The following is a 16,247-nucleotide window of genomic DNA, read 5'->3' on the forward strand; positions in this document are numbered from 1 at the left end:
CAGCCAAATAAGTAAATAAATAATTTTTTTCTTTCAAGTAAAGCACAAACCTACCATATGTCCCAGCCATCTTACTACTCCTTTTCCTTTTCCAAGAGAAAAAGAAAGCACATGTCCATACAAAGACTTGTCCACACGTGTTCATAGCAACTTTATTTGAAATAGCCGAAATATAGAAACAGCCCAATAACAGGTGAGTGTATAAAGGAACAATGGTATATCCATACAGTGGAAAACCACTCAGCAAGAAAAAAGAATGATCTATTGAGGCACACAACAGTATGAATGAATCTTGAAATAATTCTACTGAGTATAAAAAGCCAGACAGAAAGAGCAAGGGCTGCATGATTCCACTGATGAAAATCCCCAAACCTAACCCCTGGTGACATGCAGATCCTTACTTGTCCCCTCTCTCTATGTCTCTGTTTTTGCTGCCCCATCTCGTCCGCATTTAGATGTGCTTGTCTTTCTCCCTGTTAAGGATGCTCTCTCTCAGCCTCACAGCCCCGGCCCTGCTTTTCTCACCCTGCGCTCTCTGGCTTCAGTCCCTCTCCTAACCTCTGCTGCATCTCAGCTGTCCCCCCTGAGCTCCAAGCCCTCCAGGGGCTGGAGGATGTGTCTGCTTGGCCATCACAAAAGCCCTCTCACTGGCCAGGCCCAGCATCGGCCCCTCTTTTGCCTTTCACACCACGTCCTCCTCCTCTCAGCGATGCACCAGCACCCTCTCTATGGCCCAGGCCAGGAACCCAGGTGTCCTTTGGTTTTCACTTCTCATGTCTAGTTTATCACAATCCCTATTCACTCTTCTTAAATATATTATTCTTGAATAAGTTCATTCATTCCTGAATTCCCAGCATCCAGCACAGTGCTGACAATGTAGGCAATTACTGTTAGTGAACGAAAGGACAGGTATCCTGCAAACGCATCTGATTCCCTGCATTCCAGCCGCTTCTGTTTCAAGCTGCCATCCTCTTGCTCCTGAAGGATCCCAACGGCTTCCTAATGGGCTGCTCTTCTCGTCTTGCCAGTCTTTTTCCCGTACTTCAAACAATCACATTGAACTGTGTTACTCCCCTGCTGAAACCTCCACTGGTTCTCCATTGCTCTCAGGCTAAAAAGTGCAGACATTACCCTGGCTTTGAAAGCACTGCATTTTCTCTGGCCCCGGCCTGCCTCTATCCTGACTGTCTGCCATGCTCCCTCTGTGCCGTCTGTCCCGTCACGTGCAGCTTCCCACGGCTGCCCTGCCCTGGCCCACTCCTCCATCCTGTGGGTCTTCACCCTCAGTGTTTCCTCTGCTTCGGGAGCTCCTGCCCTGCCTCTGTGGAGAACGCTTAACCTCTCCTCTGGCTGCAGCTTGGCCATCACTTCCTCTGGACAGCCGCCCTTTTCCTGTGTGGCATTGTGCACGGAGAGGTATCCTCGCCTGGGTCTTCGCCCAGCCCTGTGCTGGACCATGGGGGCCTCCAGCAGCCTGTGTGCATTGGCACCTGGCAGGCGTCCCGTGAATATTCGAGTAAGGAAAAGACAACAACCCAAACAGTGCTACTGACTATAGTAAAAGCACGCTTTATTTCTATCTGACAAGAAGAATGTTTTTTAATGCCATAAACAGGTTTAAATTTGGTGTTTAAGGTTTTTCATTTGCTCTAATTTCAGATTGAAGAAGAAATAAAAGGGTGTTTGCAGTTTTTGCAATCCGTTTACTCAACATTTGGCTTCTCCTTTCAATTAAATTTGTCAACAAGACCTGAAAACTTTCTAGGGGAGGTTGAGATATGGGATGAAGCTGAAAAGGTAGGGAGAAACAAAGTGTTACCCTTCACTTTTGTGAATATGGAAAATACCTTGCATGAGGATGCGATGCTTTGCAATGCAAATTTAAAATTGGAAGTTCTGTGATAAACGTGCCCATTCTAGAATTTTGTTAATCCAGTTTTCTTCAAAACAATGATAAGAGCAGTACCTTACATTTGCTTCACACCTTAGTTTATCTCAGGTTTTCATTTAAACTCTTTTCAGTGCTGGTCACTAATAACCAATTTCATAAGTTTTTAAAGAAGTTCTCTGGCTCCTTCTTCAGCAGCTCTGGTTTGGCCTCTGCCACCGGAACTGATGTAGGTCCATCAGCTCCTTGGAGCTGGATTAACCTCAAACCTCTCTTGGGGGCTTCCCTGGTGGCACAGTGTTTAAGAGCCTGCCTGCCAATGCAGGGGACACGGGTTCGAGCCCTGGTCCGGGAAGATCCCACATGCCGCAGAGCTACTAAGCCCATGCACCACAAGTACTGAAGCCCGTGCACCTAGAGCCCATGAGCCACAGCTACTGAAGCCCGTGCATCTAGAGCCCATGCTCCACAACAAGAGAAGCCACCGCAATTAGAAGCCCACGCACCGCAACGAAGAGTAGCCCCCGCTCACCACATCTAGAGAAAGCCCGCGTGCAGCAACGAAGACCCAATGAAACCAAAAATAAATAATTAATTAATTAAAAAAAAAAAAACCTCTCTTGGGTCCCACTTTCCCAGAGTTGCAGTGCATCATTAGATCCCTAAGAACATTCCAGCCCCTCCCACATAAGCACAAGCAAACTGATGTGTCCGAAACCCAGCATGTCCCACAGTCTAGACCCTAGCGCTCTTGGGAGCCAGAGACCTGGCATGCGTGGGGCAGGACAGACAGCAGGGAGAAGAGGTGCCGGGCAGTATCCCCGGGCCAGGCCTGGGAGTGGCGGTTCCAGCTCTGCCCAGACGTCCCCTCTCCCCAGACCTCGTGTCAACCCGAAGCTTTCTTGGCCTCGGCCCCTCCCATCAGGCCTTCCTATCCCGGTGTCCCCAGGGAGAGGACAGAGCAGTGGACGCAGTGACCTCTGCTGTATACTCTTCCCCCAAACCTGGCCTTTCTTTCGCTTTTAATTCCCTGGGAGCCCCTACAATCGCTGTTACCTGCTGTAGCAGGGCCTTGTTTTGTCTGAGAACATGGGTCACAGTCTCTTCTCTCTTCAGAAACAAAGTCGGGGGAGGGCAGCTCCAGCTTGTGAAGTGCATCTGTGCAGGTGGCCTTCCCAGCCCGGAGCACAAGGGAAGCCTCTGCAGGAGGGTTGGGTCCCTGAGGGACCCCCTGGGGTCTGGCCAGGAGCAGCTCCTGACCTGCTCTGACTGAGGCCCTGGAGGAGGCTTTCTGGGTGACGCTGGCCTGGCCCAAGACACCACCACTGCTTTCCTTCCCTGTCGGGCGCTTCACTCCCAAATGTCACCCCCCTCACGGCTCCAGTGCGCTGGGGCGATGACAGGAGTCTGACTGCTGTTCTGACAGTCTTCTGGCCAGGGCCTTAAGGATGCCTGGGTGCTTCCCAGAGAAGCCATTTTCACAGGGAGTGGCCAGAAGACTCAAAGAGCCCTATCACTAATACTTGTGTGCACACCCCATCACCGTCAGTATGGAGCGGTGTCACTGTGAGCTAACTTGGGTGACTTTACATGGCTTAGTCTGGAGACCAGAGTGGGCCTCCCGCTTCCACAGCCTCTGTATCCCAAGGGGCCCTGCCCACCAGCTGCAGGCACAGAGGTAGGGGAGAAGCAAGAGTGAGTGCAAGGCCTGTCCCCCGGTCTTCTGAACACAGAGTGCACGAGGAACAAGGCCACAGCTTTCTTGCCTTTTATGGTGTGGAGGCGCCTCCTGAAAGGAGCTGGAGAGAGTAGGGCAGAGGGGGCCTGCACGGCGGAAGTGCCCAAAGTACCCCTCTATCACTTACCTGGAATTCAGTGGAACAGTTTAGAAAGTTATCTTTTTTCTCCCCCAATTAAAATGTGTATGTTTCTTGAGCGTAAGTACCGTCTTAATTTTCTTTACGTAGTCCTTGCTCAGTAGTTTATTGAATGTAAAAGAGGTTCAATAAGTATATGGTGGTTAAGTGTAAGTAATGTTCTCTTCTTATTAAAAAAATAGCAACTACAGAATAGTTTGATGGAATTTGGGAAACCATGGAAGATGAACCCGGGAGATGGAGCATTTTATGGTCCTAAAGTAAGTAGGCCATATGCTTCAAAAAAAGTAAAATTTAACAGAAAAATAAAACCTGTCTCTAAGCAAACATCATTTAATTTACAGATTGATATAAAAATCAAGGATGCTATTGGCAGATACCATCAGTGTGCTACAATTCAGCTGGACTTCCAACTGCCTGTAAGATTTAATCTTACGTATGTTAGGTGAGTGATTGAATGTGATAAATAATGTAGGACTCGTATCTTAATTATTGTCATTTGAGCATTAGCAGTACAGAAACAAGCATCAGTGAATGTCTGTGTGCAAGATACTCAGTATGTATTTGTTTACCTGCTTGTAATCTAGTTGGAGGTCAGCTTTAGTTTTCTGGTTAGAGCTATGAACAAAGGACGTGGAAACATGACCCAGAGAAATCTCCCTGAGGCAGAGGGGGAGACTTCATAAAGGGCTGACCCTGGGTCTGTGTCTTAAGGATGGTATTTACCAGGAAAAGCAGAGGAAACAAGGCAGTTTCATCACTGCAAACCAACAACTTCTTTAAAAAATTTTTTCTTAACTCACAGTAAAGTTGACTTTGTGTGTATATGTGTGTGTGTGTACAGTTCTGTAAGTTTTAACATCGTATAGAGCGGTGTGCCCACCACCACGATTGTGATTCCATCAGGCAAGCAAATTCCTGTGCTTTTCCTTTATAGTCACACTCTCCTCCCACCCCAGCCCTGGGCAGCCACTGACCTCCTCTCCATCACTTTCCCAGAATTCCACACAAGTGGGATCATACTGTATATCACCTTTTGAGGGTGGCTCATCCTATCAAGGGTGTGCATGGCATCAATGTGACTTGTCACCAGTGATGTAACCTCCATCACTTGGTTAAAATAAAGTTTGCCAGATTTCCCCACTGCAGAGTTACTGTTATTCCCTTTCCATAATCTGTTTTTTTGGAATTGAGATTTTCCTGGTGATGAATATGCTGAGTAGTTTTGAATTGCATCCCAGACATTGTTAATATTATACTGTGAGATGCTGGGTCTTGTTTAAATCCTAAGGGGATTGTTGACTTTTTAGCAGTCATTCTGCCTGGGCAGGTTCAGGCTGTAATTTCTAACCCGTCTTCTGTGGTTCCAACGTCAGCTCAGTTTTCTGAGCCTATACAGTTGGTCCTCTGTATCCATATCTGTATCCGTATCCGTGAAGCCCATGGATATGGAGGGCCGACTGGGCTCACTGTACCAGCCATTGTATATAAGGCTATGAGCATCTGTGGATCTTGGCCTCAGCGAGGCCTTCTGTCCTGTGTGCACCACCCAGGGGCCAAGTCCCACAGTCCAATTCTCAAGCCTTTTATGTGCTGTTAGAGTCGGATCCAAGCATGTGCAATGAGAGGTGAGGCCAGCCGAGCTCATACACCCCTTCATGGGGCAGCTCTTCTGCACCTCCAGCTCTCTGTATTTCCCTGACACTTTTTGGTTCCCTGAAGTCCCTTTTTGTAGTCCTGTGGCCAGAACACTGGGCTTTAGCTTCCCTGCTCTGCATGCTGTTTCCAGGGTTATCTGTGTCAGAGACCAGGCATCAGGAGGCCAGCCAGAGAGAGAGAGCACAGGGATTCACGTACGCTTGGGATCACAGCTGTTCTGGTCAGAGAGAAGGATCCCCTTCCTTGGAGTTTTAGGTGCTTGTTTAGTCTCTGTGCCACTGTGGGAATGCTGGGGGCTGGAGGAAGAGAGGAGAAAAAAGAAACAAAAGAAAATTCCAGGATGTCCCCCACCCCCACTTTTTCTGAAACTTGGCAGTTATTTTCTGGCTCTTGGCCAGAAAGTGAGGATTTCTCTTGAAGCTTTTCCTGTGTGCACCTGTTATGTATTCTTGCTTGTGGGCTGTCTTTGAGTCCAGGCCACACAAACTGGAAGACAAAATTACAAAAAACTAAGTGCAGTTTGGTGGCACTTGAGATTCTGGTCTTCTTCGGCAATCCCCCAGCACCAGTCACTTCTCCCAGCCCTCGGGTGGCTGTTCTTCATGTTCTCTCCAGGGTCCACATCTGCGTTCAGAGAGAGTCAGGTGTGGCATGCTTACTTCATTCTGCCTGGAACCAGCTTCTTTTTAAAGACCATTCCACTGACTTGAAGTAGACAAAAATCACATCATTTCTTTAAACTCTCCTCACCATGTCCTGTTTTAGATGTGGTGTTGATTAGATAATGTGTTGAGATCTCTTTCACTCAAGATTATTAATTTAAAAAAATAATTTAAAAAGGAAAAATTATTGGCATATTTTAAGTCTACTTTCCTAATAAGATTCTTATAATAAATGAACAACCACCAATTTCCCAGAGTGTAGGATTTTATGCAGTAATCTCAATTTATGTTCAACCAACAAAAATTTTATTTTGGATTCTCCAACTTGTGTTTTGATTAATGGTTATAGAGCTACATTGAGAGTTACATCCTGTGAGAAGGTAAAGAGCTGAAGAATAGTTGAAGTGTTCATACAGAGAGTTACATCAGGACATGAGAATAATAAAAATTCTCAAAGGTTAAAGGGGAAAGCACGGAACTTTCAAGAATAAATTCAATAAATAAATTCATAAAAATTCTCAAAGGTTAAAGGGGAAAGCACGGAACTTTCAAGAATAAATTCAGGCCTTTTGGAAAAGATGGTGTCTTAAGTTCATATTTGCAAAATCATCTTTTCCCAGTAACCTACCAAAATGAACAAAAAGAATTAGGGGTAGGGGAACTTTATGCAAAAATAACCCAACTAGTGCAACAAAATTTGAACACTACTAGCCATCCAAGGGGGATGTGGAGGAGCAGTAGATCAGGCAAGCCATCCACCCATCCATCCATCCACCCATCCACCCATCCATCCATCCACCCATCCATCCATCCACCCATCCACCCATCCATCCATCCACCCATCCACCCATCCATCCATCCACCCATCCACCCACCCATCCACCCATCCATCCTTCTATCCATCCACCCATCCATCCACCCATCCACCCATCTATCCTTCCATCCATCCACCCATCCATCCACCCACCCATCCACCCATCCATCCACCCATCCACCCATCCATCCACCTATCCACCCATCATCCACCCACCCACCAATCCATCCACCCATCTATCCATCCACCCATCCATCCATCCACCCATCCACCCACCCATCCACCATCCATCCTTACATCCATCCACCCATCCACCCACCCCTCCACCCATCCATCCTTCCATCCATCATTCCATCCATCCACCCATCCATGCATCCACCAATCCATCCATCCATTCACCGATCCATCCACCCATTCATACACCCATCCACCCACCCATCCGCCCATCCACCCATCCGTCCACCCGTCCATCCACCCACCCACCCACCCATCCACCCATCCATCCTTCCATCTATCCATATACCCAGCAACCCATCCATCCATCCATCCATCCATCCACCCACCCATCCATCCGCCCATCCACCCATCCACCCGCCCATCCATCCGCCCATCCACCCATCCACCCACCCATCCATCCGCCCATCCACCCATCCACCCACCTATCCACCCATCCACCCACCCACCCATCCATCCACCCACCCATCCACCCACCCATCCATCCACCCACCCATCCACCCACCCATCCATCCATCCATCCATCCATCCATCCATCCATCCACCCATCCACCCATCCCATGCATCCATCCATCCATCCATCCATCATCCTAGGTGTTGTGTGGACAGTGGGGACTGGAAAGCAGAAGTGGAAGCAGCGGTCTGTAGGCCAGGTAAGAGATGATGACAGAACATGGTGGCAGTGATACATAGAGATGAGAAAAGTGGAGGTATTTGGGGTATATTTTGGAGATAGAACCAATGTGATCTGTTGGTGGCTTAGATATGAGGGGAGAAGAGGGAGGAGCAGCGAGGTCATCACCTTGATCAAGTAAGTTTTTTACCCAAGAAAGCAGCGGTGGTTTTGGAATTCCCTGGTGGTGCAGTGCTTGACTCCACACTCCCAATGCAGGGGGCCTGGGTTTGATCCCTGGTCAGGGAACTAGATCCTGCATGCCGCAACTAAAGATTCCACATGCTGCCAGGAAGATCCCGCACACAGCAACCTCAGCTAAGACCCAGGTGCAGCCAAATAAATAAATAAATAAATAAATATTTTAAAAAAGAAAGAAAGCAGGGGTAGTTTAATATTATGAAGTGTATTGTCACCCATTACCTTCAACAGCACTGAAAGGCATTGAATAAAATGTAACATTCATTCCTGTGAGAGGAACAGAAACAAATTTTCCTGTAATGGTAAGGAGTATTTATTAAAAAACAACAATAACATCTCTACTTAGTTGAGAATAAGGTGACTAGCCTATTTGTACTCTTACTCACAATTGTTCTGGGATACATAGACATATTGAAATAAAGAGCCAAATTTTCATTGTATGTAGATGCTAAGATGTCTAGAAATCCAATAGAATCAGATGGAGAAAAATTAAAACTGATAATAAAGTAAGGTACCTAGCAATAAGGTCAAAATGCAAACATCAATTTACTTTCATATATATTAGCGACAACCTGCTAAGAAGTGCAATGGAAAAAAAAATTCAGAAACAGTAACAACAACAATAACAAAAACCAAGCAAAGGGGCTTCCCCAGTCGTGCAGTGGTTAAGAATCCGCCTGCCAATGCAGGGGACACCAGTTCGAGCCCTGGCCTGGGAAGATCCCACGTGCAGCGAAGCAACTACTCCTGTGTGCCACAACTATTGAGCCTGTGTACCACAACTACTGAAGCCCACGTGCCTAGAGCCTGTGCTCCGCAACAAGAGGAGCCGCCACAACAAGAAGCCTGCGCACCTCAATGAAGAGTAGCCCCCGGGCTTCCCTGGTGGCGCAGTGGTTGAGAGTCCGCCTGCCGGTGCAGGGGACGCGGGTTCGTGCCCCGGTCCGGGAGGATCCCACATGCTGCGGAGCGGCTGGGCCCGTGAGCCATGGCCGCTGAGCCTGCGCGTCCGGAGCCTGTGCTCCGCAGTGGGAGAGGCCACAGCAGTGAGAGGCCCGTGTACCGCAAAAAAAAAAAAAAAAAAAAAAAAAGAGTAGCCCCTGCTCGCCACAACTAGAGAAAGCCTGCGCGCAGCAATGAAGACCCAACATAGCCAAAAATAAATAAATTTTTTAAAAAAACCAAAAAAACCAAGCAAAATATCTAGGAATAAACTTAACAAGGAATATAAATATATAATATTTATTTGAAATATATACCATAAAACTTTATCAAAGGCAAAAAAAAAGTTGTTTAAATGAAGATTCACACCACTGTTGGACTGGGAAGGATCAATATTGTGACGATACTAATTCTCTTCAAATGTATCTCTAAATCCAATGTAATTCCAACTAAATCCACGAGGATTGTTCGGGGGAACTTGTCATTAATTCTAATGTTTACCTGAAAGTGTAGATGTGTAAGCATAGTTTAGGTCACTCTTTGCCCTTCTTAAGACTAGACCTGATTTTAATTCTTTTAAAATAAATGATGGGACAGAAATTTCTGGTACCCAGGGGCCTGTGAAAGGATCATGCTGCTTCTCTTTCATTCCCTACACAGGCAACATTATGCGACATTCAGGAACATACCATGCTGTTTCCAGTTTGTAGAATGAATTATTTCTTCATATATCTGAGCAGGACTGGACTCAGGCCCCCCAGCCCCACCCCAAAGCTTCTATAGGATCTGACAGAGGATTTGGCCTGCAGTCAGTCTGCCGTGGCTCTTAGCAGAAATGATTGGCAATGACGATGTCCAATGAAAACTCTTTTGAAGTGAGTTTAATGAATGAGTCTCTGTTTTTATTTGTCTGTTTTACCTGTGTGTATATGTGTTTTAGTAGTAACTAGCTGGTACAACGTTTAGATAAAAATTTGTCCTAAGAACTTTGTAAGCATCACATATTACATTTGTTGCAATAATGTGAAATTTATCTTTCTGGGAAAAGTGTGCACAGATCTTGGAGTACCTTACTTTATTACAATTAACAGTTGTAATTTGCTTTTTACATCTTTTTCTGAAAGGGAGGAGAGAATTCTCAAATGTAAGGAGAATGTCATGAAGGTTTCAGGTGTGTAAACGGAATTTGACCAGTGGACTTCTGGAACAAGTATCAGGAACATTTTGAAATATATCAGTAGTATGGGGGCATAGTGTTTACAATATGGCAGTGTGTTTACAGTGGATGGTGTCAGGAATGGGTGCATTTGGACCAAACCAGGTTGGCTGTGAGTTGACATTTGCTGATGCTGAGAAAGAGTTATGTGGGAGTTCATTATACTATTCTTTCTACTTTTGTATATGTTTTCAATATTCTCTAATAACTACTAACTAACTAAGGTTGGTAAATTTTTTGCCAGCCACCGTGGTCATACCATTAACCCAAACTAATAGAATACCAACATATTCTATTACAGACTACAGAAACCCATTTTCTTTATTTTTGCAATGTCTTTGATAATAGTTCAATAAATTAGTGGTGAAGTAAGCCATAGTTCAAAGTAAAGTTAATTTAAAAAATATGATTTGTAAGATTGCCTCTCAATATGAGTAAACTGGTAGTTTCAAATAAAGCTAGTAGTTTAGAATAATCAGTAGATTTGTAATAGAGATAGTGATCTAATATTACGTTGCTTTTTCCTAGATGATATATTTTACTTCCCTTTGGTTTATAAAAGATACCATAGGGCTCCCCTGGTGGCGCAGTGGTTAAGAATCCACCTGCGAATGCAGGGGACACGGGTTCAAGCCCTGGTCCGGGAAGATCCCACATGCCGTGGAGCAACTAAGCCCATGCGCCACAACTACTGAAGCCTGTGCGCCTAGAGCTCATGCTCCACAACAAGAGAAGCCACCATAGTGAGAAGCCCATGCACCGAAACGAAGAGTAGCCCCCACTCGCTGCAACTAGAGAAAACCCACACGCAGCAACAAAGATCTAATGCAGCCAAAAATAAATAAATTTTAAAAATAATAAACTATTAAAAAAATAAGAAACATAATGCAAAATCTCTTTAAAAAAATAAAGGATAAAAGGTACCATAATTTGAAAGAAAAAAACCCTTTATTTCTAATTAATGGCACATTTATGTTTAAAGACAACTTATGAGTAATCTATTGTTTTACCTAGTTTGGGAAAATACCTTTTAAATATAAGGTAAGAAGATAAAGTTATTTATGAATCTTAAGAGAATAATTAAGTGTATAATTTTCATTTTTTTAGTAAGGATGGGGATGATAAGAAGAACCCTGTGATCATTCATCGAGCCATTTTGGGGTCAGTGGAAAGAATGATAGCCATTCTCTCAGAAAACTATGGAGGAAAATGGTAAGCGATATGGAAAAGAAAAGCTATATGTCTACTGTTCTTAAAAATCATGTCTAAAAGATGAAATTAATATGAAAAAATTGGTGGCTCTTGCCTTATAATTAGCAAGTATCCAAACAGCAAATAAAAATTTTTGTGGCATCTGCCAGACCAGAAAACAAAACAAAGAAAACAAAGGCAGCGTGGCATAACACTATCATTTACCTTTTTGGGATCTCAGTAAAATTAAAGAGTAACCTTTTCACCAGTGTCAAACAAACCCCTCAGAAATCTAGCCGCTGGAACATATATGGCCCACACTCTCAGGGCACTGTCTCTAGCTGTACTGCCCTCCTTCCTTCCGCTATGCTGTTGACCTCACAGCCCTGTGACCCCTGACTTAGGAGGAAACATGTAAGCCTAGTTCACACATGGCCCCAAAGCCAAAGAGAATCTCAGTGACATCCCCCTCCAGGGATGGAGGGGGAAGGTGAATGCCCTGAGTGCAGGCTTTTGGGTGGTATGTCTGGTCGCCCTATGTGCCCAGAGGGAAAAGTGGCCAGAGGTGTGGGTTACATTGATGCGTGGGATCTGGTTATTGCTTTGGCCACAGGGTCAGAGACTTATGAGATTCTTAGGTTGGAAACCAGATGACAAGTAGATTTGGTATGTGGATGGTCGCTCAGAATGGGCCATGGGGATGGTATTGCCAGAGTCTGTGTCTGTCCCTTAGATTTTATTTGCAATCCTAGAGAAATATACTGAGGTGTCATGGGGCTGTCCAGTCTATTACAGGTACAGAGAATCCAAAACTACAGATATGAATATGTGTGTGTGTGAATTAACATGTTTATATTTCTCTCCAGTTGATTCTGTTGTAAATAGTTAACATAGTGAGAGATGGTGGGTCTTGCAAGAGAGCAGTAGAACTAGAGGATCAGGAGATGGTGTGGGCACACCTCCCTGTGGAGACAGAGTACCACCCTCCACAGTTTACACAGCAAGCCTTTGGACACCTACCAAGTTGTGGTGGAAATCTCCCTGAGAAATAAAAATAGAAATGTTTAAAATGTGGCTCTCTTGAGTTGGTGGGGCTGAAGCAGTGGTGAGAACAGAGCTCAAAAAGATATATTTACTTTTCATTTTATAATCTGTATTTCATCATGTATATAATTACATTTGTCACATGTATTATTTTGCTTTTGTAATTTAAGAATAAGTATGTAAAAACATACATGCACAAAGTGCCATCTGGTAATAGTCCCCGTGCATTTCCTTCCACCTTCAAACTAAATATGCTGAAGAAAAAGGCAAACATTTCCCACATCAAACATGCTTATACCCACCTTTCCATCTTTTAAAACATTTTCATTTTGAGATAACTGTAGAATCACTTACAAAGAGGTCCAGCATACCTTTTACCAGTTTTCCCCAGTGGTAACATCTTGCAGAACTGTATACAACATAACTGGGGAGTGACAATCCACCAACCTCATTCAGGTCTTGCATTTGTGCACATGTATAGATTTGTGTACCCGCCAGTCAAGGTACAGGACAGTTCCATTACTTATAAGGATCCCTCATGCTGTCGTTTATTTTATGGCCACACACCTCCTACCCCATCCCTGTCACCATCCTCTGGCAGCCACTCATCTGGTCTCCATCTTCATAATTTTGTCATTTCCAGAATGTTACATAAATGGAATCACAGCGTGCAGCCGTTTGAGACTGACTTTTTTCACTCCTTGGATGGAGTTGCCTTGAGATGCATCCGAGGCATCTCAAGTACCAGTCGTTGGCTCCCTTTCACTACTGATGGTGTTCTGTAGTGTGATGCACAGTTTGAGCATTCACTCGCTGAAGGGCATTTCGGATATTTCCAGTTTGGGGCTATTATACGTAAAGCTGCTATAAATGTTAGTGTGCAGGTTTTTGTGTGAACATGTTTCCATTTCTCTGGGATAAATACCCAGGAGAGCGGTTGCTGGGTCGTGTGGTCAGTGATGTTTAGCCCTTTCATCTAGCTGCCAACCTGTTTTCCCTCCCTTTCCAATCAAAATGCCCAGTTTCCCCTTTTGTCTCCTCTATTGCCTTTTAATATAGTTTGCTTTATTTCCACACCCCTCTACTGAACCTGCTCTCTTGTGAAGTCTTACTTAAAAAGAAAAAAGTCTCTTTGGTTATTTTTTAATCTTGTAATAAATGGTCATTTTAAAAATACGTATTATATTTTTCAGGCCTTTCTGGCTGTCTCCTCGTCAGGTAATGGTCATCCCTGTGGAGCCAACTTGTGAAAAATATGCACTTCAGGTAAAGTTAGAGACATTTAAAGTACATAATCTTGGCATGTGGTCTGTGAACGTCATTGACTTGGAATGTTATTCACACCTTAAAATATTGCATAACTAATACATTAATTTACCACCCCATGTTTTCAGTAACACCTGAGTCGTGTCTATGTAGCTATATCAGAACTATTTTATTTCTTAATGTTTTTGAGAAATTGGTGTTTTAAAACATCTCATAGTTATTCTTTTCCTCGTGGCTCTATTAGGAAGAATACTTATATTATCTGTTGCTGTGTAACAAATTACCCCAAAACTTGGCAGCTTAGAACAACAAGCATTTATTATCTCAGTTTCTGTGAGTCAGAATCTGGGACAACTTGGCTGGGGGACTCTGGCTCGGGTGCCTGGTGAGGCTTCTCAGAGGTCGAGGCAGGGGGAGTGACTCAGCCCTTTAACCTCATCTCAGAAGTGGGGTGCCATCACTCTCCCTCCACTGTGGTCACACAGACCAACCTGGTACAAGGTGGAGGGGACACACAAGGGTGTGAATACCGGGGGGTGGGACCCTGGGGGTCATCTTGGAGGCTGGCCACCGCATTACCATACACAATGTATTAATGAAAGTGTCTCATTCTCTTATAGGTATCCACTGAATTTTTTGAAGAAGGATTCATGGCTGATGTTGACTTAGATCATAGTTGTACACTAAATAAGAAAATACGAAATGCACAGCTGGATCAGTATAATTTTATTTTGGGTAATCTAAATTTGTATACATTTTTCCCAAATGCTTGTTTTTTCACTTTAATTCCAAAAAACCCCAAAAAACAAAGAATATGGTATAACTGCTTGATTATGACAAATAGCTGTTGAATACTTATACACAAAGAAGAGTCTGTGATGTTCCTGGCTAGATACTTTTTGTTATTTGCCAGAAAAGAAGAGTTATGAAGTTTCACATGGATCCTGTGGTGTAGTATTACTAGGAAGAATTAATAACTCAAACCAACAGTGGAAAATGATCTTATCAGTAGAATTATACTCCGTATGTTTCAGTCATGTGATAGGCCTGAAATAATCTCCTTTGCTTTTCTGGTTTATTAGAAATCTTTAGGATTAAACTAATGACTAGGAGATGTTCCAAATTTAAGATGATCAAAAGAAAAGAATTAAGTGAAAAAATAAAACGTCCTTGAGGAACATGAGTAATTAGATGCAGAATCTAAAATTTTGACTGTAAAAATGATTCAAAATCAAGGGAAACTTATTTATATGCCTGCAGGCATGGTATGGTTATCTCCTATAAGTTGAAAGTTTCTGTAGAAGGCAAAATAAATATGCATAGGGCTGTCCTATGAGCAATTTGTCATCAAAAGTGTTTGTAGTAGGTACTGTGATGCTTCAGTCAGCCTTCTTGTTGTGACAGAAATTTCAAATTAGCTTAGACACGATGGAATGTATTGGAAGGGAGTTAGAGTATCTTGTGCCATGGAAGGTAGAATTAAGTAGCCAAATCATTAGAGAAGTAACTGGAAGGGGAACTCAACCCTTACCAGGACCATTTCTCCCCATTTCTGTTCCCTGTTTTGATCTGCTTCTTTATGCTTCTCTTGATCTACTTTATCCCCCCTTACTTGCTGGCCAGTATCTTCCTTCCAGACAGCAAGAAACATGGCGGCAGAATTCTGCATCATCTCACAGTATGGGTCATTAGAACAAACCTTTTACATATATTCTAGAAAATTCTGTTGGCTGGTTGGGCACGTGTCTGGTGCCCGCCTCTTGATTCATCAAGTGTGCCAGGTGGAGTCAGGGGTCTTTAGGAGCTCCCTCCTCCCACCTGTACCCCACGACCACCACAGGTGTTCTCGAAAATGGACAATAGAGAGATGGGATTAGAAGTCATTCCTTGTCTCAAGAAATTTACTCTTAGAGGATGACCAAATGGACATTAGATTGATATTTGGTGATTAGTACTAAGAAGAAAACTTAATAAGACACATGACATATGACTGCTGACTTAATATTTAGTAAATTGTTGATTGAAAATATATTTATTTCCCTTTGTTTTCTACAGTGGTTGGAGAAAAGGAGAAGACAAATAATGCCGTAAATGTTCGAACAAGAGACAACAAAATTCATGGAGAGATTTCAGTAACTTCTGCCATTGATAAATTGAAGAATCTCAAGAAATCACGTACCCTGAATGCTGAGGAAGAATTCTGAAGTCCTTTCCTTGTGCTCACATCTGTGTAACCTTGTTCTGAACCCTGAACATGCATTTTCCTTAATTACCATTTGTACTTCTTCTGAGAACTTAGGACCCACTGTCTGGTCCACTGATGGGCACAGTGAGAAGTGAGATGGGGAAGGAGTGGCTGATATGCACAAAATCTGATTCACTAATGTGTCTGCGGACAATGAGAGGATAAGTGTGGGAAATTTTAAATTTCCCAAATACCTTGAGAGACTTCAATGGGAAAATGTCATTCATCAAAGAGGGAAATACTAGGAAATGAGCATTATGGGATGTTACTGTTAAGAATTCTGATTTTCAAAAGATAAGTTTCAAATAAAAGTCTGCAAAGCTTTTTGAATATGG

The 16,247-nt window shown here is 43.7% G+C and overlaps 1 protein-coding gene across 1 annotated transcript in view; it reads left to right on the top strand.

Moving 5' to 3' along the window:
- Nucleotides 1-16,224, top strand: part of TARS3 (threonyl-tRNA synthetase 3) — a 52,885-nt gene extending 36,661 nt beyond the window's left edge. The window contains exons 13-19 of the mRNA XM_060097520.1: nt 1,660-1,797; nt 3,948-4,025; nt 4,110-4,210; nt 11,274-11,378; nt 13,595-13,667; nt 14,288-14,402; nt 15,723-16,224. Coding sequence (XP_059953503.1) covers nt 1,660-1,797; nt 3,948-4,025; nt 4,110-4,210; nt 11,274-11,378; nt 13,595-13,667; nt 14,288-14,402; nt 15,723-15,871 — 759 coding nt within the window. The 3' untranslated portion in view covers nt 15,872-16,224. The remainder of the gene's footprint in view (nt 1-1,659; nt 1,798-3,947; nt 4,026-4,109; nt 4,211-11,273; nt 11,379-13,594; nt 13,668-14,287; nt 14,403-15,722) is intronic.
- Nucleotides 16,225-16,247: the final 23 nt, after the last annotated feature.

The sequence above is a fragment of the Mesoplodon densirostris genome, chromosome 4 (assembly GCF_025265405.1).
Source record: "Mesoplodon densirostris isolate mMesDen1 chromosome 4, mMesDen1 primary haplotype, whole genome shotgun sequence".
In the NCBI taxonomy this organism is placed as follows: Eukaryota; Metazoa; Chordata; class Mammalia; order Artiodactyla; family Ziphiidae; genus Mesoplodon; species Mesoplodon densirostris.